Genomic DNA, 25,412 nt, shown 5'->3' on the forward strand with positions numbered 1-25,412 from the left:
GCTCCCTGCATCTTTGCTGTAGATGGTGTTAGCCTGAGGTCAGGTTCTTTGGCTGCCTGAGTTATGGGCATGTAGAAGCGTCGAGGAATAGTTTCCTTAGACGACATCTTGGAACAGTAGCCAACCTTTCCTCTGAGATATCTTCTCGGCATCATCTTTACTCTTTTGTGCTTTTCTTTTGCTTACGCAGTTAACTCTAATGTAAGCTGGTTTCAGCTTTTATTGTACACTGTACTGTTCTTTTGTCTTAATAAAAGATGTGTTTATTTCTTTATGCATATGTTATTTTTTTTGCAACAACCACTTTGGGTCTGAATATTAAGTCTAAACATGCCTTTAACAATATTCTGGACGGAAGAACACTTTAATACAAACCCTTATTAGTTTAAACTCGCAAATATTATCAAGTATAACAATGGTAATCCTTAATAGATTGAATTTATGGAACTAACCGAGATAGCTGCTGAGCGCTGCGTGATGCACGCTAGACGAATATCCGAGAGAGCAGCCGAGCAGCGATGGACTTGGATCGTGCCCTTGGGACAACATACTGTGCCGTATCGTATTAGCCCCTTTGGCACTGGGGATCTGCGGGTAGACCGGGGAAACCCGTGCAATTAAAGACTGACCCAACTGTTAACGAGAAGTCCTCTTCGGATGGATTTTAATGCTCTAGTAACAGTTTTTATTTTGTGTACTTGGTTTCCCCATAGGCTTGAGTCCGAGGACCATGCAAGGCCTTGGTTCTGTCCAAAACTTATAAGATTTCTTTTATGTACTTGGTTTCCCCATAGGCTTGAGTCCGAGGACCATGCAAGGCCTTGGTTCTGTCCAAAACTTGTAAGATTTCTTTTATGTACTTGGTTTCCCATAGGCTTGAGTCCGTGGACCATGCAAGGCCTTGGTTCTGTCCAAAACTTATAAGATTTCTTTTTTGTACTTGGTTTCCCCATAGGCTTGAGGACCATGCAAGGCGAGGACTTGATAGCACCATGGGCCTTGGTTCTGTCCAAAACTTATAAGATTTCTTTTCTGTACTTGGTTTCCCCATAGGCTTGAGTCCGAGGACCATGCAAGGCTTGGTTCTGTCCAAAACTTGGATTTCTGTACTTGGTTTCCCCAAACTGCAAGGCCTTGGTTCTGTCCAAAACTTGTAAGATTTCTTTTTTGTACTTGGTTTCCCCATAGGCTTGAGTCCGAGGACCATGCAAGGCCTTGGTTCTGTCCAAAACTTGTAAGATTTCTTTTATGTACTTGGTTTCCCCATAGGCTTGAGTCCGAGGACCATGCAAGGCCTTGGTTCTGTCCAAAACTTGTAAGATTTCTTTTTTATGTACTTGGTTTCCCCATAGGCTTGAGTCCGAGGACCATGCAAGGCCTTGGTTCTGTCCAAAACTTGTAAGATTTCTTTTATGTACTTGGTTTCCCCATAGGCTTGAGTCCGAGGACCATGCAAGGCCTTGGTTCTGTCCAAAACTTGTAAGATTTCTTTTATGTACTTGGTTTCCCCATAGGCTTGAGTCCGAGGACCATGCAAGGCCTTGGTTCTGTCCAAAACTTGTAAGATTTCTTTTATGTACTTGGTTTCCCCATAGGCTTGGGTCCGAGGACCATGCAAGGCCTTGGTTCTGTCCAAAACTTGTAAGATTTCTTTTATGTACTTGGTTTCCCCATAGGCTTGAGTCCGTGGACTATGCAAGGCCTTGGTTCTGTCCAAAACTTATAAGATTTCTCTTATTTGTTTTATTTTTCAACCACCAGCCCCTTCACCAAGGCGGGAATAGTTGGCCTGAGGCTGGAAGCCCCTAGAGACGCCCGCGCCCTTAGCACTGCGAGGCGTAGCCCCTAGCAGAGGCTTACGTCGGAGCAACAACTATATGCCGCCGGAGACGGGGGAAATCCCGGAAATTTCTGCTTGCTAGAGAGCTGACTCCACCGCCACCTGCGCCAACGCGCAAGCTTTCCCACAGACGGCGCCAATTGTAAGGATACAATTCTCTGGCGGCCCAATAAGGATGTTGGGCTCGCGTACGAAAGATCCCTCACAATATGATTTGTAGAGAGTGGGCTTGAAAAGCTAGCCGTTGGTCAAGTGGCGTTGTCCGGTCATGGCTTTAGAGGAATCTACGTAGAAAAAGGGAATTGGGTATGAACATTTAAGCCCTAAGGCGTCGTACCCCGTGGGATGGAGCTCCTCGGAGTTGATCCGAGGACCTGTTGAGGTCTTCTCTCGGTTGCCCAACGACGGACTTTCTTCCATGAAGTCCGGTGTTCCTGAGATGTTTTCCCATGTAGTCTCTCTTTTTTCGGAGGTGGAAAAAAGGGCCTCCCTCAGATCTACTTACTTCCTTATTTTATACTAGCTTGCATTCATTGCCCTTCGTCCACGTGTAGGGTCAATCTTTACGAACATTGACATTTGTCCCATCAGTCCAATCCCGGAATTGTTGGGGATGGTTTGATAAAGCTGCAGAGTACGGCTCTGTCAGGCGTCGGGCCTTATCTAGAAGGGTAGTATGGATAACTTCCCCAAGATATTCTGGATTTCCTTACTAATTCGTCCCTATACCAGTTTTGCCCCTTTATTCTGGTGGGATTATGGATCTGCCGAGGACTAAACTGTCCTCGGCTGCTTCCCAAAAATTGTTTTGTGCTCTGCGTTGTAGAGCTTGGGCCACAGCTCTCCTCGGATTGGGCCTTCGGACGCTCTAAGGATAAATGGGCCTGGTCCACGAATTGTTGGGCCCCACAAAATTATATATATAATTAAAGTCAAAGTTGAGAGAAAACCCAACTGAATTCTAAATTAGATTCCAATTATTGTTTGATTTTGGGCCACGTGTTTTTTATTTTATTTTATATATATACTTTTTTATTTTTTATTTATAAATTTTGTTCAAAGTGAGCTAATGTTGTACAAAATTAAAGTAAAAACTTAGAGAAAATTTAATTAGATTCTAAATTGGAATTCAATTGCGGGCTAATTTTGCGTCATATGCCTACTTAAGTATTTTAATATTTGTGCCAAGTGAGTTAATAAGTGCAAAATAATAACAGTTTAATATTAATGAACTATAAAATTATAAACAATAAAAACCAATCACATATATTCAATAAAAATCACCACACAACAAAGATCACCACATATTTTATCTTATTAATAATTAGAAAAAAAATGATAATAAGTAGTTTTAAATTTAGGTAATAATTTTAATATGTGACTAATTATGTTTATTTTAAAAAATAATTTTAATAATTATTTATATTTTTATGATAAAAATTGTGCTTAATTTTAAATGTATCCATATGTATTTATGAGTTATATGCTAGTTTGTATTAAATCTGTTACCAAAATATAATTTTAGTGATGAGAGGGACCATTAATTTTTTAATTTAACCTATTAATCCAATAAAATCTCTAAATTATAATTAAAAGATATCATATTTAAAAAAATTATTACAATCCATACTCTATCTCTATAATCCTAATCTGTGAAAGAGTATGGGAGAATTTTCAAAATTTAAACTTCCAAAGTTTTTGAGATAATATTGATAGCTATAATTAAAAGAAATCATATTAAAAAAAAAAATATTACAATCCATACTCTATCTCTATTATCCTAATCCGTGAAAGAGTATGAGCGATTTTTAATATTTAAACTTCCAAAGTTTTTGCCATAACATGGATTGTTATAATTAAGAATAAGGGGATATGAACCTTGGATAAATTTCATAGTTATTAAACAAAAATCAAACAATAATTCAGTCTAAAAGTCAAATTATTTGTTTAATCAAGCTTACTAGTCTTTTTTTTTTTTTTTGAAAAATAATTACAATATATTATTGACCATGCAGCTTAAACTCTTTCTCCCTTAAATCTCAAATACTTTGTGCATGAAGAGATGCTAATTCAACTACGAGGCACTTTGGCTAGTAGCTTACTAGTTGAATATGCATGATCAAATAAAAGAATCAAATAAACAAGTTCAACCACCTGACAGTCCGGTTTGAGTTTAATAACTAAGCTCATTAATTTATTAGCAAAAATGCATTTATAACATTGAAGATATTGAAGAAGATAAGCTTTGCAGATAGCAACTAATCACAAGAAAAAGCCATAGACACACAGAAAAAAAAAATCTGAAAAATCCACAGACCCATACCAAAAAACAAGAAAGTCAAACGTGTTGTGGCGAGGTGTCCTAGTTTAACGAGTCCCACAAAAGGTGTGGGCCCCAAAATTTGATATAACGCTGTCAAAGTCTGGTCATGAAGGGTGGCTGGTGTGTTGATGTGTTGTGTTTTGTGTTATGGAGTGGTGAGCATGCAATTCGTGACCGACTCAAAGTCTCAAACCCCGCATTCTTCGCTACCAAAATTGAAACACAAATGGCATTTAATTATTGGACAGTGACTCCCATACACTTAAAATTAAAATCTAAAAGATTCCCATAAATTTTCAAACCAACAACAAAAAATTAGATACCCTATAAACCATAGAAAACCAAAAACCAAAAAAAAAAACATTAAAAACTCTATAATTTCACCTCCACTTGGGTTGTCACAACACATTGATATAAACAACGACATGTTGGCAGAGAATTCTCCTTCTATTACAATACAAATAGAAAAGGGAAAGCTAAGCTAGTACTGGTATACATACATACAAACAAAAATCACAATTTTGGAGAATTCAATTCTTCATACACAAACACACCCTTTATTTATTTTTTGCTCATTCAAAGGGCCTTGTCTGTCTGGTCATCTTTTTACGTTTCTTGAGGTTTTTATTTAAGTTTCTTTCCTTCTCTTACGTTTCCGATCGTCTTGGGTTCTACTCAATTTAGATTTTAAGGTAACACCCTTTTGCCTTTTCTTTCATTAAAAATAATTAACTTTGTTGTGTGGGGATTAAGGAATGCATGGATGGTAACAAGTCAAAGTCTTTAAATTTTGATTTCATGGGGGTTTCTCTTTCTCTTTCAGGAGAGAGACTTAACAGAGAGAGAGAGAGATCCTTATTCGTTACCTTTTCTCAAAATTAATTGGGTTGGTAATGGTTTTCTCTGCTCTTTCTCTCTCTTAGACCTTGTTTGGTTTTTTTTTTTTTTTTAAATTTGATCTTGGTTGGATTGATGGGACCTTTGGATCTTGTATTGCATTGTATTGTTTGCTTACTTATATGTTTGATTTTCAACTGTTAATTACTGGGTTTAGCTTGATTTCCTTCATGTTTGAAAAAAATTGGTTCTTTATTTATTTATTTGCCAGACATGTCCTGACAGAACAAACAATCATAGGCCTCTTTTCGTACGCTCAGCTCAGACCCAAATTTTAAAAAATATATGAAAGATGAAAACTTTTGGGGTCTAATTCAATTGTAATAGCATATGAGTTTCTGGTTCTGGATCTCTCTGTCTGTGGATCTAGAATCAATGAAGAGCTTTCTCTTTCTCCATCTATGGAGTTTTGAAATTGGGTGCTCAACTTTCCTGGGTTTATATTTCTGGCTATTCGTTGTATTAAACTTTTTGATATCTTTGTTATCATCATAGCTTTATGTTTTAACTTTTTCTTCTTTGTTAGGGCCCCAGCCCCAGTTATAATTGCTTGTATTTTATATATATTTTAAAAAAAAATTAATGATTCATGTTTGTTTTTTTATTGCAGGCTTTGCAGCACAATACATCTGCTTTGATCATTGAGGCAAAGGATAAGAGCCCTGCTTATACAATAACTTAAACTTAGGATTGAAGGGGTTTTTGTTTTTGTAGTTGCCAAATGCTAAATTTTGGCAGGGGAAGAACTCAAACAAGGTCCACTCGATCTATGTCACTTGGAGGTGGGATTTCCTTTCTTGTTATGTCTGAATTCATTTGAATCATTACGATGTAAAATTATTTTTTCAAGTCTATTTTGGATGCTTTCTGATTATGATATGGTATTTTGTTATGTTCATGCTTGAATTATACTTTATGTTTCTCTTTAATCTCCTTTCAAAGTTTTAGTGGATTTATATATTTATGTTTGATGTTTTGTGGTCCTGTTATACTTGTAGGCATGGATTACCCAGACCCGAAAAAGAAGAGCAGCTTTGTTGGCAAAATTCTTTTGGCTGCTGGCCTCACAGCATTATGCATTCTTATGCTCAAGCAATCTCCAAGTTTTAATTCTCCAAGCCCGGTAACTCCTTTGTCTTATATTTAAATAACCTTCTCATTTTAATTATTCAGTTGTACACACACACACACAATCTTATGGCTCATCCCCAATGAAGCTCATTTGTTAAAGGAATCTACTGCAAAGTGGGGCCCATGATTTTTGTGTTTTTCTGTTATATATCTGTAATATTTGTTCAATATAATCACTTTGAATATCTAGACTTGGCATATAACAATAAAATCATATAATGTTTTTCCCTTTACTTTGGAGTTAAAGATTTAGTGTTTAATCCTTGCAGTAAGACATTCCTGTCTATAAGTAATGTGTTGTTGAACTGTAAAATACACTGGTTTGGATGCTTACTTAATGCCCTTCATATGCGTTGATGTAGGATACTTTTCTGTTTATATTTTGGCTTTATATTTCGACCACAACATGGAAGTTAATTCTGCTATTCTTTAAACGCAATGGAGGCACAAATGTAATTTTAAAGTATCTTTAGATACAAAGACAGACTTATATATATAAATCTTTAGATACAAAGACACACATATTCATACTCTTTTTGTCCGGGTTTTCCTTAACTGGTGTTCTTGATTTCCAGATATCTTGATCAAATTCAGTCATTGAAGACCCAGTTTACTGTTGGTATAGTATTCTGTTATACCCATTTCTATGAATGGTGCTGCCTTATGGCAGACATAATTTAAAAGGTCAACAGCATGACCACCAAGAAGTAATATTTAGGTGTTATTAATACTGATTGAGTTTATCTTAGCTGTCCACTTAATCATTTTCATATGGTCAACACCAACTTGTATTTAATTAACTGTTGTTGACAACCTACTTGATGCAAAAGGTCAATGTTGCAAACTTTTGTGTGAAAGAGTTGTAAGTCTGATCAAATTGTTTTGCACATCTGTAATTTCCTTTCACTTGATCATATCAGATTTATATACAAAACTAAAATTTATGCATGACTATAATATTTATTTGCTTCTTTTGATTGAGGTACAGATCTTAATAATGTTGTCATGCTGTTTGGAGACTCCTATTTGATCCTTTTCTTAATTAGAACGATTGTTTGTGTGGACGATCCCCTCCTCCCCTTCCCCTTTTTCTTTCTCCCCAATCCAATTCTCACTTTGATTCCTGTGAAGACATTAGATAAGGAACTTGGATAAGAATGACTTGTTGGGGTATGACTGCTTTTCAATTGAAAGAAGTTCAACATTTCCAAGTCTGAACATTTTTCATTCTTTTTTCTTCCAGTTCTCCCATCAGGAAGACGGGGTAACGCATGTCCTAGTAACGGGAGGTGCTGGCTACATTGGTTCACATGCTACCTTACGACTTCTGAAGGACAAATACCGTGTAACTATAGTGGTATGCCTTTTTCCTTATAAATGTAATTTTATTTTCTGCATTTTCAATTTTAATTCCATATCTGTGTGATTCTCTCTTTCGACAGGACCTCTTAATTGTATTTTCAAATTATTTTGCAATTTCAAAGTTAATTACATACCTTTGAGATTTTCCCTTTTGACAGGACAACCTCTCACGGGGAAACCTGGGTGCTGTGAGGGTTCTCCAAGAATTGTTTCCAGAACCTGGAAGACTTCAGTTTATTTACGCTGACTTGGGTGATGCAAAAGCTGTATCCTTATTATGCCCTTTATATATATATATATATATATATATTTTTTTTTTACGTTGAAGGTGCCCTTTATAAAATAAACTTCATATAAGACTTGTTACTTTAATATAAATAGCCACACCTGGAGTTTACCTTAACAGATTTTTCAGGTTAATAAAATATTCTCAGAGAATGCGTTTGATGCTGTTATGCATTTTGCAGCTGTAGCATATGTTGGGGAAAGCACCCTTTTCCCACTTAAGTAAGTATTGCTTTTGATATCTAGCACATTTAAACTGTCAACCTTGCCTATTACAAAGTGTTCTCGCTTGTGGGACTTGTATTTCTTGCATCTTAGGAATTCAAACTTTCTTGAAAAGTTTAAATTTTATGGAAACCATGAATGTAGAACTCAGGGATTATCATTAAAACGTTTTACATAAGAAAAATTGTAAATGATGCATGTAAAGTTTGTTAGTCACTCTGATTGGGAGGATACTTGCTATGACTATATTTCTCAATGTCAGCAACTTTCTAACAATAGCATGAAATTGTAAGGTTTGCTTTGATCAAATTCAAGCAAATTTAAAACTATGAAATTTTGGCCCAATTAACATGAATGTGAAATTTCATAGCGGGATTATACCCTTTTTTGTTTTGTTGTAATAATATCCAAACGGAATGTGACTAAATCTATAATGTTTTGAAATGTATTCATTTTCCTTTACCATAGTTGATTGCTAAAGCCCATCCACAATGTGGAATGAGGTGTGGAGAGATGATAACTTGCTAATGTTGAAATCTCTATCGATGGGTTTGGCCCATTTGGGATTCATTTTATCAGGTTGGATTTGGATGAGTCATGCTTTGCATATAGGAATTTGTTCTAGTGTATATGCTTTGTTTTGCTATGCCTAAGATATTTGAGTGTAATTTTGAGCTGGGTGCATGCAGTGGGTCTCTCACAACATGTGGTGCCCCACCAGTGTGTGGGGCCCATGTGTTGTGAGAGGGTTTTCTGTATACAGTGGGTACACGACATCCTTTCACGTGTGATGTTTGAGAAACTAGTTAATCTTGTGACTTTCCTTGGCTCAAGTTTATTTTGTTTTATATTTGCTTTATTCCCCTTCAGCAAGTAAATTGGTGCTTCATATTGTGGAAACTTGTAAAATTGTGTTACTAATTATATCTTTGACCTTGTTGCAACAGGTATTATCATAATATTACATCAAATACTTTGGTAGTATTAGAGGCCATGGCAGCACATGGTGTGAAGAAATTGATATATTCTAGTACATGTGCAACATATGGGGAACCTGAAAAGATGCCTATTACAGAAGTAACTCCTCAGGTGAGGGTTCTACACCCTTTTTTTTTTTTTTTTTTGAAAATTTAATTGTTAATTGGATAAAGATTGGTTATATTGACATCAATATTATTATTTTTATTTATTGTCGGACTTAACAGGAAAAAAAAAAAAGAAGAAGAAGATTATTGGTTTTGTTTTCCTTTTTTTAATGAGGCAATAAAATTTGGGGTGGCATGCTAGTAGCCTAGTACTATATTATATGTGTAAGTGGTCTTATTGCTATAAGACTCAAACTTTGTTGCATGATTTCAGGCCCCCATTAATCCATATGGAAAAGCTAAAAAAATGGCAGAAGATATCATCTTGGATTATTCTAAAAATTCAAACATGGCAGTCATGATCCTAAGGTTTGGTTTAGCTGTACTCTTATTTTATTTAAATCAGTTTAACTCCTTTTTTGACATGTGACAACAATAATGGATGGCCAGACTTCACCCTCTCTGCTCTCTTTTTTCTTATAAAATAAGAACTCTGATAGACCAGAATCAATTATCCTGATTGTCATGGATCTGTTTTTCCTTTTTGAAATTGTTAGATACTTCAATGTGATTGGGTCAGATCCAGAGGGCAGATTAGGTGAAGCTCCAAAACCTGAACTACGTGAACATGGACGAATCTCTGGTGCTTGTTTTGATGCAGCTAGTGGTATTATGCCTGGACTGAAGGTAAGCTTAGTTATTACATGACAAGTCCCTCTTTGACGTTGCAAAGATCTTGCTTAAGTCATGGCCAGTTCATTTCTTCAAAAGCAAGTTATCCTCAAATTTAAATGAATAATTTGAGAAGTCTGTGAGACCTGGACCTGGTGAATAGAATCGGTGGAGAGGTTGTCTTATGGTCCGTTTGGATTGAGGGAGAGGGAGGGGGAGTAGAGTAGAGTAGATAAGAATTGGCCCAAAATTAGCCTATTTTCAGCCAATTTTACTGTACTCTTCCTCCCTCCCCCCTCAATCCAAACAGGCCCTTAAAGTCAGCTGTCTAGAGACATTAAAAAAAAAAAAAAAATCATCTGTCTGAGATAGGACTATAAATATGATTAGCATTTAAACTTTTAACTCTCAAGTTTACAACCATGTGGTTTTAGTGATAATACTTTGCTATAAATGATGGGGAAGCTTCTCCACGTCAGTTTTAAAATAATTGTGTCTACTCTGATTTGTTCTAATTTGTTGTTTTGCACTTTGCAGGTTAAAGGAACAGACTATGATACACCTGATGGCACTTGTGTACGCGATTATATTGATGTCACTGACCTGGTTGATGCTCATGTGAAAGCTCTTGAAAAGGCTGAGCCCAAAAAGGTTGGAATCTACAATGTTGGCACTGGAAAAGGTAGGATAAACAGAGTATAATAATTTTAATTTATAGCATTTCCTTGTCTTGTGTGTGAGGGATGTAAATCATGTAATACCTCTGATAGAAATCTAAGACTTCTTTTTGGATTGCTTTAATCAGGTAGATCGGTAAAAGAGTTTGTGGAGGCATGTAAGCAGGCTACAGGAAAGCCAATCAATGTTGATTACCTACCCCGCCGGCCTGGTGACTATGCTAAAGTGTATAGCGACCCATCTAAGATCATGCGTGAACTGAACTGGACAGCACGATATACTGATCTTAAAGAGAGTTTGCAGACTGCATGGAGATGGCAGCAGTCGCACCATGGTGGGTATGAAAATATTTAAGCATCATCTTACTGAAAGGATCACAGCATTCCGTAGCCGAAGATTTATGCAGAGACCCCATGCAGTGCTGATTTCGGCCGCGTTCTAATGCTCTCTTTAGAACAGGGGTTTGAAATTGAGATCAAATTTTTTATATATATATATTATATATCATTATGGGGTAGTAGTAGGATTCAAGCAAAGCTCATTTGTTACATGTATTAGAACAGACAATATAGTTCAATAATGATGATGCTTAGGCGCGGGTATAGCTTTTATTGATTATTTTGTTCTTACATTTTTTTTTTGCCCTTATTGATTAGAATGGATACCTGTGCCAATGAAGGGTGATGGTGATCATATCTTGTTACAGATGCCCCTCTAATCTGAATGTTACTTTTGTAGAGCACCCCATCAATGTATTGTCAGTCTCTTGTTTCTAACCGAGTAGAACAAAACTGGGGGTTTGGAATCAATGAAATACATAGTGGCAAGGTTATCAAATTTGTAGTGTGGATGGTAGGTTTGTCTGATCTTACTTGGTTGAAACAATCTAAATCGTATGAGGATGAATGACTCTTACTTGGGCCAAATGAGCAGGATTAGCAGGATCCTATAATCCTAATATCTAAAGCCTCTGGCTAAAGAGTAGTAGGATTGGCAGGATCCTAGCGTGTAAGCTAATTTTTAGATTTTACTTATTGGGTTTTAATTATGTAGGCAAAATATCTCACATTCGTTCTTCAAATTTTTCTGTCTCACTTCCATAGTGTAACTCTTCTAGTTTAAAATTTTTAATTGATTGAATTATAGCTATGCTTTTCTTCTATATTAGTACATAAATTCATTTTATTTTTCACTTATAATGACCATTTGTGATTGGATATGAGCAAAATTTTTTAATTCATAATTTTCTCCCAATGTCTAAAGTCAAATACGTGTAAAAGCATAAGTTCATTTACATGGAAAAAGGAACCCCTCCCATTGAGAGAGTATCAAATGAGATGGTCTCTTGTAGATAGTTTTGTTCAATAATCTCATAGATACAGCTTATATATATATACACACACGCTTTAAATGGACACCGACGCCAATGATGGGTGATGGCGGTCAAATTTTGTTATATATGCCACCTCTAATCTTGATGTTACTTTGTCCTTTGTAGAGGACCCCATCAATGTATTGTCAATCTCTAATTATTGACCGAATAGAACAAAACAGTGGGGTTGGAATTAGTGGAATACATAGGTATGTACGACTTTAGTCCAAACAATCCAAATTCTCAAAAATCCAAATTGTATGAGAATCAATGGATCTTACTTTATCCAAATGATCCAAATTGTGTAAGGATCAATGGAGTAGGATTTGAGCAAGATTGGTAAGATCTACTATCTAAGTTTGGGTTTAAAGAGTAAGATTGGTAGGATTTGGTCAGGATCGGCTCAACGAATTTGGAGCCCTTAGGCGAAATCTTTAAACGGGGGCCTTTTATTATATTTAATTACAAATTCATAGCCTTCTAGAAAATACTAAACTTGATAAGCAGCCCACTATCCATCCATACCACTAAATCTTATTTCTTCAAAAAAAAAAAAAAAAAAAAAAAAAAAAAAAAAAAAAAAAACCAAACAAACAAAACAAAACATGTAGGACTAGGATCAATGCTTTAAGTGGGTCCATTCCATAGTCTTCTAGAGAATACTAAAGATTCTTTAGTAAAAACAAAAAAGAGTAAAGACTAAAGAGTACAACAAAAGTTAAGTAGAAAAGGAGAATAAAAACCTAGTAGCAAACCATGAAGAAGACCAAAGAGGCAAAGGGAAGACTGAAGAGAAAACATAAAATGAACCTAAAATGAAGATCTATGAACACACCAAGTCTATTGCCAACACCAATTGATGAGTAAGCCAACTAAAAAGAGTTTTTTTTTTTTTTTAGAATCAAGATGGAAAGAGTGAGTGTTTTTTTCTTCTTTCTTTTTTTTTGCCTTTTGTTATCTTTTTTTCTGCATTTTGTTACTTGTATATTGAGAAAATCAATCTCTCTCTTTCCATCTCTACATTTCAAGTAATAAACATAAGTTTTCTTAATGAAATGTGGTACAAAGGTTTGATTAAGAAGATACTTGGATTTTTCTCTCTCTCTCTTCTGAGAAAGCTAAAGATTTGGTGATTTGATTGGACTTCATGTCCTTTTAGCATTTTTGCATTGTGAGAAACGGTTAGAAATAACTTGTTTCTTCTCAATTTTCAATTAAGGGCTTAAATAATTTGGGCGGGTCTTACTTTTTTTTTTTTTTTTTCCCCACTACATTATATAATATATTAGTACAATTGGGGCCCTCCTACAAGTGAGGGCCTTAGTTGGTGGCCTAAATGGCCTATAGGTTTAGCCGACATTGGATCTGGTGTACCATCTAAGCTTGGGTTTAAAGAGTAAGCTTTGAGCAAAATTGGTAAGATTTAAGCTTTGGGCTTAATAATTTTAAGATTGGTAGGATCCTACCATGAAAGCTTGAGGTTAAATAATTTTAAGATATTACTTATTGGTAATTTGAGTTTGAAAAATTTAGTCACTTGTGACAAACATTTATTAAAACAAAGAAAAAATCCTTGGATCAAATCATCGTTAGCCTATCAAAATATCTCACTTCATTCTTCAAGCTTGAGCTTCAGTCTTTCACTGACTTTCAATCTTTTTTTTTTTTTTGGATGAGAAAACTTCCATTAATAACAAAGAACTGACGTACAACATAAAGCAAGCTTGTGCTACATCAGAATAGGCAATCCTGGTGGATCAGGCGTCTCACTAATGGAGGGGAAAAACCTTCCCAGACTTGACTAGTTTCATTACAATTAGGATAGCGGGCAAGCTCATGCGCAACCTTATTAAAGTCCCTCTTCAAATGTCTGATTTGCAAACTGCTAAAACAATCAAGAATGCTCAAGATTCCTTTCATAGTGTAACACCTCTAGTTATTGTTAATCGAACTAATCTACGCTTCTCTTCCTTTTTATTTTTTGGACTTATAATGACTTCGTGATTGGGCATGATCACCTAGTAACCATCCCCAAAATCGAGAGAAGTGGGCGACCAAGGGACACTCATTAGGAGAAGCTCCAACCAAGGTCATTTAATTCATAAGTTATTATTTTATGGGTTTGGAATAATTCAATGTTTATAGCCAAATACATTTGAAGCATAAACTTATTTCTATGAAGAAAGGATCCTCCACTCACATTTATGAGACCGCCCTTGCACACCATGTAGAACTTACACATGTAGGACCCACATGTCCCTCCCATTTAAAACCTCCAATTTCTTCTTTTTTAAAATAATAAACGTATATAAAGACACATGACATTCAAAATATAGATTACTATTCAGAATAATTCTATTTAATTTTAATCAAATATAAATTCAATGTATCAGGACTCGCACTAAAATACAGTTTTAGTATTCTACAATATCCTGAGCTTTTTGGATCAGGATGTTTTGAGGGTGGCTTGATTGTCAAATCAATCTATAAATCAAAACGAATATGTTGTACAAATAAATTGCTCAAAATGCATAACTCAAAATGAATTAAATTGCTCAAAAAATTAGTATGTGAAGACACAATTAGACATAGGAAAAGTAAACATTACTATGAATTTCAAACTCAGTCGCGAAATAAATCTGTTCCATTCAATTTTATATGTTCCTGTCGCTTACAAAACCAATAGAGAATAGCCGTCATGAATGGTGAAAGCACCATATATATAGTAACAGAATTCACCTCTCTGCCTAAAATGAATTCATCAAGCAACTGATTGAACAGCCCGGTCAAAGCTCTCCTCTGCGGTTGACGCACGTTTGACAAGCACATGGTCTGGGTGTGAAAGTTTCAACTGGCTGCAAAATCAGTGTCTTAAAGCAGTAAGTCACTAATAACAAATTTCACCAGAATTCTCATCTCCCATCTCTCCTCTGTGTGTTTTTCTTTAAAAAAATTAATTAATTGTAGCACTTCAATTTAGATTATTTCGTTTTTCTATCATAGCAACTAAATTAAGATTTGAAATAGTGATGTAAAAAAAAATATAAAAAAATAAAACAGAATTAACTTCCTAGAATTTGTACACAAGCCTAATGAGGTAGGATCCATACATATATATCAAATTATTTTATTTATAATATACATACTATTAGAAACTTTGCACAATAACCTTGTGGGGTTTAAGAAGAAGGATCCAATCCAAATGAGAACCAAAAGACATTTGTTATATTCAACCATTGCAAATGTTGGAGCAAAATTAGACATGTACCATTTCCAAGCAAAAAGTAAAACATCAAACTTCAAGAATCCAATCCACTTAAAAGATCATTAAATCTAATTGTTACAAGGAAGAGAAGCTAAAAGATAAAAAGAGATTAACCATCCTCTGTGCATGATGCAGAATTATGTCATTTTAGTGCCCTCTAACTGCACTGATCCTTGAATATGACCAGACAAGTGATCTGAGGATAATGTCTGTCCACTCCTTTAGGACAAGACCTGATACTTTAGATTTCTCATATTTTATCAGTAAGGTTTGGTCCAAGGGAGTGGGACAGGGAGATTCAAACCAGCGTTCTCCATTTTATGAGACGTGGTCTCCAAATTATGGTGCTCCCTTGGAGTTTGGTCAAACTTGAAACTTTTCATCTGCTATTGTATTCTAGCCATGTATTTCAAATTAGAGCTGCCCAAAAGCCAGTAATAATGAGTGATGCATAATTGCCATAAACCACATTGACATACACAAGATTGTTTAACAGGCCATGCCGAAGCCCTTGTGTAATTCACATAGCAAGATTGTTTACTTCAACTTAGACTTAAAAGCTAGAAAAAGAAATTTAAAACTTTTTATTCTTTTCACTGGTATATTACACACCCACATTGAGTGGGTTTTGAACTCAACCTCACCCTCTATTCACCATGCATACAAGCCTTTATGTATGACACTTTAACACCCCCCTGTAGTATTATATTCCTCAAACCTCACCGATTTGCATACACTAACATTCTAGTCTCTTTTCTCCAGTTGTCAAATTGCACTTACTTTCAGCTTTTGCAACAGTATTTATAGGATTTTGACATGTTTTTTTCCATTAATTACATGCTAATTTAATGAAAGAGACAATAAGAAAGAACAGAGGGCATGAACTGATAGTTTACCTGAGAAACCGGGAAGAAGCTTTACCAAGATGAAGACAGCATACAACCAGATTGGCTAGAGTTTCTGGATCCTTTGCATCCTGTGTCAAATCATCACACAGCTCTTTGACACCTCTATAAAGTAAAATGAACACGCAACTATCTAATGCTAATACAACTCAGCCTCTACAATAAGTATTTAAGAGTGATATAGTAAATTATTTGGCACCACAACTAATTAAAATTTATGACTTAATTCAAAAGTAAAGGGATTTGAAAGAAAAAGGTAACAAGAGATACATGTAGAAGAAACACACAAAATCAATTCAACAGTTTTTTTTTTTTGTTTCCTATTAAACCAGCTAAAATCACTTACATATTGTGAATTTGATAAAATTTGCAATTTCTCCAAGTGACCAAAAATAAATTCTGCTTTTCTCATTAAGAAGCCCAAAAAAACCAACATTGACTTGTTAGAAACTTGCCTTGTTTAGTGCTTCAAGCAGCAGAGTTTCAGCTTCATCAAAGTTTCCCATGTGCATGCAGCAAACAGCCTTCCCATTCAGGATCAAACTTGTCATCTGATACTTCTCAGAGAAATCTTGGAAGATGAGATATGCTTCCTGTATCTTGGAACCACCCTGATTCAGAGGAAAATGTAAGATTACAAACAATGACAGTTTCTCATTCTCAAGGAAATAGAGACAAATGTACATACCACTGCCAAATTTAACCATGCATTAGCAAGTTGAGTTAGTGTGTGGTCCTCCTCAATCTGCTGCATGGCCCTAAGCTGTCTCTCAGCATAATCTGACCTATGCATTTTAAGGAAAATCTGGACATTCAAGGCATGCCTGCAAAAGCATAACAATATATATCAGGCTTGGAAAAATGATAAGAAACATCCTCTGCAATTTTTTTCTCCACTCTATAGCTACTTGTGTGACTTTTTTTTGTAAAACATTAGTGACATGACCCATCATTTGCATAATGCCATCTCCATAACATATTTTATTTTTATCTTCTTCTTCTTTTTTTGTTAATGATAGTCTATTTTCACAAAAGATAAAGTAACCCTTTAATTAACAGGAGACCAAAAGTAAATTACATAAGCCACCTACTAAAATTGTGCATCATGCAAAAAAAATTATGTTCACTTACATTTTCTATAAGTAAAATATGTAGGATGCAATCCAAGGATATGAGAAGTATATAAGACATGACACTTAAAGTTAAAGAGCCAGAGAGCAATAAAACTTGGAATAAGAATTTAAGTTACACAAAATTAGGCAGGTAGTCATGAAATTCAAATTTGCCAGTGTACAAAGGCATCTTAAACAGAGTCATCACCATGTTTCACTAGATTCAAACCTTTAAAAAGAAAAGGGAAAAGAAAAAAGAAAGAAGAGAAAACACAAAAAATCAAGCATTGGCATCAACCATGGTTTCTTAAGCTTTTAGACAAAAAAAAAAAAAAAAAAATTTAGGATTTTAAGAAAGGCTCCAATCATCTGCAGCTCTAATGATAAGTATCTATAACCCTTAAAAAGAGTCATAATAAAATTGAGGTAGTGTTTTTCAAGATCAGATTGATTATTAGATGAGTTTAAAAATTAGGCTCAGGGTTGTTCAGTACATAAATAAATAAACACGAAAGAGCTCTTATCGAGCTGAGCTTCAAGTTGTTCATGAAAGACTTGGTGTGTTTGAAGTCCAAGCCAAGAGAGGCCCAATCAATAATAAAATTTGTAAATGTCAACAAATATAAAACCTGCTAAGCACAAGCCTAGAACACGACTTCAAACAGGTCTTCTACACCTTCATTTCTAGATACACCAAAAAACTGCGAGCAAAGTAACCCTTCCAGTGATCCTATGTATTCTAAGCCTTTCAAAATAAAACACAATGAAATCAACACCCCGTATCCGTCACACTAAAATTTCCTTCCACAAACAAAACAAAACCAATTTGTAATATAGATTTCCCTCAGATTACAATACTACCAATTATAGAATCACTTAGCCCAAAGATTCCAAACTTATGTTCCGATCTATGAAATTAAAAGCAAAAATAAAAAAGGGATCCAAAGGATAACCTAACCCGTCAACAACCCAAATGCAACTTAAAAAACCAGATTCACTATTTAGAGAAACCAAAGAAGTTCCCATCAATGTGAATCAAATTCTGTTTCATAAATCAACAACACAAACATGTTCAGGTAAGCCCTTCTTTCCAACCTACAAAATAAGCTCTCATGCGTCTAGCTCAGAATCTTCTTGGCTAGTTTAACCTTCGTCTAAAAATCTTTCTACAGTTAAACCCAAACTTGATATAGACTTTTTTACATCAATAATTTTCTTGATCTGATAATACAACCCTGCCTGTATCAAACGAAATTCTGGTCCTGAGTTTATTAAATGCAATATCTTACAACAATAATGTGAAGCACTATCCTTATTGTGCTGATGCATCCATTGAAAAAAATGTCTAATTTTGATTTATTCCTACTCTAGTCTTTTATTACTACATCAATAACTCTCCTGATCTAATACTAAACAACAATAAAAAAGAAAAAAGAAGAAGAGAAATTTAAGACTTACAGTTCCATAGTGCCACCAGCGTTGGTGTGCTTAAGAGCCTCATTGTAATCCTGCTCATGCGTAAACACGATCCCAGCAATCAATCTCAGAATGGGGTTGCTCCCGATCGCCGGATCCGCCAACCACTCCTTCAAACTCGAGATCGTCGACTCCTGAAATATCGAAATTCACAAATCTAAGCCACGAGATCTGAGAATTTGCAACAAAGAGAGATGAGGGGGGGTACCTTGTTTTCGGGGGAAGAGAGGTAGAGCGCGAGCAATTTGACGGCCTGAAGAGGAGTGGGAGCAGAAGCGTCGATCTCGTGAACGACGAGCTGGTAGCTGCCGAGGGCGATGTAGGAGCGGTAGACGAGGGAGTCGCGCTCGACGGCGTCGTCTGGGGAGAGGTTTGGAACGTCGCTGTTGTTGATGGCTGCCTGGAAAGCTCCCAGGTAGAAGTTGTTTCGAAGGTTGAACAAGTGGTCTGGTGCCGCTGCCATTTTTTTTTTCTTTTTTTGGTGCAGATCGAAGAGAGAGAGCCTAGTGGTACTGGGTGGGTGTTGCTGCTATAAACTGTTATTTACACATCAGATCAGTAATGGTTATATTTTCTCTGTGATGGGCTGACTTTGTGGGCCTAGTATTGTTTGCTTGGGATAAGTATGGGCCTAAATTAATTTAGTCCTAATAAAAATATTTCATGCATACCCTTTAGATTTATCATTACTTTTTTTTTTTTTTTATGGGAATATTATCTTATTTTTAGGAGAAATTACACTTTACGTACCTGTGGTTTGCACGAAAAATACTTTACCCACTTGTGGTTTCAAAAATGATACTTTACTCACTTATAGCCCTATCCATTAACATTTCGTTGCCCACCTATCTGCTTGTCGTTACTCTAACATCTTTTAACATTGAAAAATATATTACAAACTAGATAAAAAATAGTTAATCCTGGAGAAACAAACCTTAGGCCACCCTTTCACTCTCTCTCTCTTAGATTGAGACACTTTATTAAGATCATCATGTGAAATTTCTATCATCACTTTTGGTTACCATTTCGATCAAAACCCTTATGATAGATTTTGAGGTTCCCTCTGGAGCTAAATTCCAGGTACTTTCTCTAACTTAGATTTTATTTTATTTTATTTTTAAATGGCAGTAATTGATGATAGATTACGAAATGAAATTTGAGGAATTTGTACAAGCTAAGGTAGGAAATGTTAGATACATAGCTTGTTTCTCTAGTTTAGTGAGGTTTTCAATGGAAAAGATGTTGGGATAGGCTGTGGAGAGGACTGTTGTAGCTTCGTTGTATGTCCAGTGCATAGGTTCTTCCACCCCCTTTGGTTAAACACGAAGACATATTAAGGAGCAAGGAAAAAGCCAAGAATTATATTTTAAGCTAAATAGAGGAACACACTAGAACCCTATTAAAAAATTATAAAATTTAAAAAATCCTTTTTAAAAAAATTAATTCATAAAAATTTAATTAAAAAAAGGCGAAAACCACATTTTCATCTCTACATTTTCACCCGATTCCCACTTTGGTCTCTATCTTTTATTTTCACCGCTTTTACTCCCTATCCTGAAAAACGCGTCTCGTTTTTGTCCCTACTGTTACATTAGAGAAGAAAAATACACACGTGGTAAACAGAGTGCACTGTTAACACACTAAAAACTGACGTGACCATTAAAATAATAATAAAAATGTTATTTGGCATTAAAAAATGCCACATCAACATCTAAATTTAAAAAAACTAATTTATCAATTTAAACTAAAAAAAAAAAACTAAAAACATAATTAAAAACCAAAAACCACATGAATCAAGATTTAAGTATATCTAGAACAAGAACAACAAAAATATCAACCCAGATGTTTCTAAAAAAAAAAAAAACCCAACCTAGATTTAAATACAAGAACAACATTTTCCTTTTCAGTCTTTCCTTTTCATTAAAACTCACACAATCCCAAACCCACGTAATCCCATTCCTCTCTGTCTCTCTTTTCCTCTCTCCCTTGCCCTCTCAAGTCCACACCCCAGGCAAACATGAGAAAGAAGAAAGCAACGAATCTGAGGTTGATTCCGTTTTGGCTGGTCTGAGGTTGATTTTGTTTGGATTTGATAGTTTTGAATTTGAGGTTGCAAATGGTTTGGTTTTGGCTCTAAGGTTTGGATTTGAGGTTTTTGTTTGGTTTCTCTGAAAATAAGAAAATTTGGGTTTTGAGTTTTGTGTTTGGGGGCCAAAAATCTGGGTTTGGATTTAATATTTGGGGGCCAAAAATATGGGTTTGATTTTTGTGTTTGATGCTTTGGTGGTGTGAGGGTTTGAAATATGGTTGTGAGTTTTGTGTTTCAGCCAATCTGGGTTTGAATTCAAATTTTCTAGGTTTTAAATTTTATGTTGATCTTCTCTAAATCCATGGCTGAAGACCCATGGCCGAAACCCCATGGTTGAAGATCCATGGCTGAAACCCACCTTGACCGAGATCTGATCTTCTCTCTCTCTAAACCCAAATGGTCACCATGGTTTGATGGTCACCGTGGTTTGATCTGACTAGTTCATGATTGTTTTTTGGTGTATTTTATTGATGAGGATTGGCTTTGAGTTTTGGTATTTCTGGTATTTTGTTTTTTATTTGACCATGTTTTGGGTTTTGTATGTTTTATTAAATTTTTTTTTTTTTTTTTTTTGATTAAGTGTTTTGGGTTTTGTTAGTTGATTGTGTTAGAGCATTTGAGTTTAATCATGGTTTTATATATGTTTTTACTTGTTTGGATGCTAAGAAAATGCAAGAAAAGAGAAGAAAATCTTGAATTTCTTATTTTTTGGGCAACCATGTTCCTAGGGGAAGAACATGAAGAAAAATTATTATTTAAGTAATTAAATGATAATTAAAATTTTATTTTATTTTAGAATAAAATAAAATATTTTAATATTTTTTAATTTTGCCGTTTGCCACATGTGCATTTTCCGTTTCTGATGTAATGGTAAGGACAAAAACGAGACGCGTTTTTTAAGGATAGGGAGTAAAAGCGATGAAAATAAAAGATAAGGACCAAAGTAGGAATCGCGTAAAAATGTAGGGATGAAAATGTAGTTTTCGCCTAAAAAAAAAAACCTAAAAACCCAAAGGTTTCTCTCTATCCCTGTCTCTGTCTATGTTGAAAAAGCAGAGGATGCAAAATCCTCTAATAAAACAAGGTAACCCAGAATTGAAAACTAAAAAGAGATTGTTGTGGAGGCTAGTTAGTCAAGAGGTATTATTAAGGCTGTACGGATTGGGTCGTAGGCCCAATATGAGGACATTAACTAATCCAAGAATGGCCAAATGAGGTTATAATGGGAATGGTATAAAGAGAGAAATAAAAATAGTACGAGATAAGTCCAACACACATCCGAGGAGAAAAACCATCTCGGAAACAAGAATTCGAGGTCAGTAAGAGTGTCATATCACCCTAGACCTTCTTCAAAGTTACATCATAATTAGGAGTTGGACGTTGGACAAGGGGTAAGTAGAGGGAGGCAACAAATATCTTCAAAGGCTGCTACCTCCACATTAAATGCCTCCCAACTAATTCTCTAGCTGCATTAATGTGGAGGTGATACCTGAACGGTGACCAAGCAGCCTTACAGCTACTATTTGATGATTCTAGGAGGTGTTGGATGGGATAAGAAGGAGCTCCTAGAATCCAACCTACACGTTTATGTTAGGGATAACACCAAGATTGCAATATATAGCATGGGAAGGTGACCTAAAAGGAGGATAAAAAAAATCAAGAAATCTTTGTAAGAATACCGTGAACTCTTGTAACTTTGTCAAAAGACTAGATATTATAACATAAGCTCCTCAAGCCGTGCCGAGGATAGATTTTCTCATTGACTTGTGTTCAATAATCTTAATTCAGCAACTTTTATTATCCATCTTTTGGAGTAAAACTAGTTCTTTCATCCACACTCTATAAATTCATTGTTTGGGCTTGTTGGGCTTAAACCCAATCCTACACTGGGTCTAATCCAAACTCAGTCCTTATAATTGGCGCCGTCTGTGGGAAGAGTTTGATCTATTCTGAAGGAGATTCGGGTACAACGTTCATGATGGAGGAAGCAGGTTCACACCAGGCAGCAGCAGGACCACACTAAGTAGATGCTAATCTACATTAAGCAGAATCAAGGGGTTCTCAGCATAGCAATCTGCGTAAGAGCGTTGAATGAAGAGGAGGCCATGAGGGAAGTGTGCACACAACTCATACCAGTAAAAGTCAATCTTGAGGGAAGAGCCATGTTTCCCATGTAAAGGATGACAGAGACATGCAACGTGAAATCGATGAATTAAAAAGGGAATTGTATCACGCTCGGCGAATACGTTCGTCACCCAGCTCTGAGCCATCCTCTGAAGAGACAGATGGTGCTAGTTATAGACGAAGATCCAGAACTCTGACTAGCGAGACCTTCTCTTATGACAAGGAGTACCACCATAGACGTATATACAAAAGCCCGCCTTGCAAAAGCTTGGGGAACAATGTCATGAACAAAGCACTGAGTCAAGTTTCTAAATCACCTTTCACACGAAACATAGAAGGTGCGAGTCTTCCTTAGCGATTACATCAACCCACGTTCACCATTTATAATGGTCGAATAGATCTGGTAGAACATGTCAGCCATTTCAGTCAAAGGATGGTCGTTCACTCCAAAGATGAGGCCTTGATGTGTAAGGTCTTTCCCTCTAGCTTGGGCCCAGTGGCGATGAGGTGGTTTAACGGTTTAAAGGCGAACTCTATTAACTCCTTTAAGAAACTCACTCGAGCCTTTGGTGCTCGCTTTATTACTTGTAGCAAGGTTCCTCGGCCTTTGGGATCATATTATCTATGTCCATGTGGGAGGGTGAGACTTTGAAGGCTTATTCAGACAGATACTGGGAGATGTTTAATGAAATAGAATGAGAGTACGATGATGTGGCCATTAGCACTTTTAAGGTTAATCTTCCAGCCAAGCATGATTTGAGGAAATCTCTAACTGGTAAACCTGTTACTAGTGTACGTCAATTGATGGATTGGATTGACAAATACAGAAGGGTAGAAGAAGACCAACTGTAGGGAAAATGAAAGGCTAAGGTGATCCCTTAAGAGAGGAGGGATTTCAGGTCAGATCGATACAGTAATAACCGACCTCGGAAAGACTTTGTTGGGCAGCTAGGATCTACCAACACCCAGGTGGTTAACGCTGTGTTTCGAGAGCCAGTGTAACAAGTGCTGTAGAAGATTAAGAATGAGCCGTTCTTCAAATGGCCAAACAAGATGGCAAGAGATCCTATGAGACGCAACCAGAACCTTTATTGCCAATATCATTAGGATCATGGACATACTACTGAGGATTGCAGAAACTTGTGGGACAATCTGGACCAGTTAGTCCGAGAAGGGAAGTTGAAACAACTCTTGCATCATTCTAGTGGTCAGGGAATCCAAACGGATTCGGAGCTTCGGGGAGATGCTTCTTTAAGACTCCCCTTTGGCATAATAAACGTTATTTTTACTGCCCTAGGGAGGACCGGATCTTATCCTTCCAAGGTGATGTCGGTATCCCGTTATCCAGCTGAGGAGTCTAGTTCAATGCCTAAGAGAGCCAAGATGGGCATCCCGTTAGTGTTAGGTTTTTCAGATGAGGAAAAAGTTGGAACCATACAGCCCCATGATGATGCTCTAGTGGTTACGCTCAAAATTGGTGAGTACGATGTGAAAAGGGTGATGATCGACCAAGGCAGCGCTACTGACATAATGTACCTTGACTTGTATAGGGGGCTAAATTTGAAATATGAAAACTTGACAGCTTATAGTTCTCCTCTGGTGAGTTTTGAGGGTAAAATGGTTGTCTCGAAAGGTCAGATCAGATTACCTATGCAGACCATCACGGATGTGGTGGAAGTGGACTTCATTGTCATGGATGTTTTCTCTCCCTACACGGCCATTATGGGCAGACCCTGGCTTCATACCCTAGGGACCGTCTCTTCTACTCTTCACTAGAAGATGAAATACCCATCCAGAGACCAGGTTTTGGAGATAGTAGGAAATCAGTTTACAGCCAGACAATGCCTAGTAGCGGCTATCCAACATCGGCCTGAGGCTGAGACCTTAGCCACCGCTGATAATGGCTTATAGCAGTCAGAAACTCCAACATTGCCCTTTAATGGACCAGTCGACGAGGTGAAATGTGAAGATCTAGAGAGGGTCATTATTGGCGATGATCTGGAGAAGTTCTTCAGGTTAGAGCTCAATTGCCTCTACCGGAAAGGGAACAATTGGTTGAATTCTTTCGAAAAAATGTTGATGTGTTCGCATGGAGCACTTATGAAGCCCCGGGTATAGATCCGAGTTTCATTTGTCACCACCTGAACGTTAACCCTTCCATCACCTCGAAGAGACAACCACCTTGGCGTCCCACAAAAGAGCATGCCGAAACTGTCAAGAATGAGGTAACCAAGCTCAAACAAGCAGGGGCTATCAAGGAAGTTTTCTATCCTCAATGGTTAGCTAATACAGTGGTGGTGAGAAAGAAAACTGGGAAATGGCATGTGTGTGTGGATTTTACATACCTCAATAAGGCTTGTCCTAAAGATCCTTTCCCTATACTTTGGATAAATCAATTGGTGGATGTAACGGTAGGGCATCCTCAGATGAGTTTTTTAGATGCCTTTTAAGGATATCACCAAATACCATTAGCATCTGACGATTAAGAAAAGACAGCTTTTGTCACTCCTATTGGAAACTATCACTACAAAGTGATGCCTTTTAGTCTGAAAAACGCAGGATCTACTTATC

The 25,412-nt window shown here is 36.3% G+C and overlaps 3 protein-coding genes across 6 annotated transcripts; 2 read left to right on the forward strand and 1 right to left on the reverse strand.

Annotated features, from left to right (window-relative positions):
* Positions 1-4,505: 4,505 nt before the first annotated feature.
* On the forward strand, positions 4,506-11,335 carry LOC115991512 (UDP-arabinose 4-epimerase 1-like). Of its 4 annotated transcripts, none has more exons than XM_031115256.1 (12): positions 4,660-4,855; positions 4,987-5,053; positions 5,671-5,842; positions 6,059-6,183; positions 7,435-7,548; positions 7,712-7,819; positions 7,969-8,060; positions 9,011-9,152; positions 9,423-9,517; positions 9,706-9,835; positions 10,358-10,502; positions 10,626-11,335. In XM_031115256.1, exons 3-12 carry the CDS (start codon positions 5,782-5,784, stop codon positions 10,850-10,852), a joined length of 1,239 nt encoding a protein of 412 aa, XP_030971116.1. In that variant the 5' UTR covers positions 4,660-4,855; positions 4,987-5,053; positions 5,671-5,781; the 3' UTR covers positions 10,853-11,335. The 4 variants fall into 4 exon arrangements, with proteins under 4 accessions (XP_030971119.1, XP_030971116.1, XP_030971117.1 ...); XM_031115257.1 differs by having other exon boundaries at positions 4,987-5,049; XM_031115259.1 differs by lacking the exon at positions 4,987-5,053 and having other exon boundaries at positions 4,506-4,855.
* Positions 11,336-14,401: 3,066 nt separating this feature from the next.
* Positions 14,402-19,169, reverse strand: LOC115992605 (coatomer subunit epsilon-1-like). Its single transcript, XM_031116829.1, has 6 exons — positions 18,837-19,169; positions 18,611-18,762; positions 16,729-16,864; positions 16,496-16,651; positions 16,032-16,111; positions 14,402-14,725 (listed from the first exon to the last, which is right to left on the reverse strand). Exons 1-6 carry the CDS (start codon positions 19,089-19,091, stop codon positions 14,632-14,634), a joined length of 873 nt encoding a protein of 290 aa, XP_030972689.1. The 5' UTR covers positions 19,092-19,169; the 3' UTR covers positions 14,402-14,631.
* Positions 19,170-24,167: 4,998 nt separating this feature from the next.
* LOC115990949 lies at positions 24,168-24,617 on the forward strand. The gene has a single exon (XM_031114716.1). The coding sequence runs from the start codon at positions 24,168-24,170 to the stop codon at positions 24,615-24,617; it is 450 nt and encodes a 149-aa protein (XP_030970576.1).
* The last annotated feature ends 795 nt before the right edge of the window (positions 24,618-25,412 follow it).

This window comes from Quercus lobata, chromosome 5, assembly GCF_001633185.2.
Source record: "Quercus lobata isolate SW786 chromosome 5, ValleyOak3.0 Primary Assembly, whole genome shotgun sequence".
Taxonomy (NCBI): domain Eukaryota; kingdom Viridiplantae; phylum Streptophyta; class Magnoliopsida; order Fagales; family Fagaceae; genus Quercus; species Quercus lobata.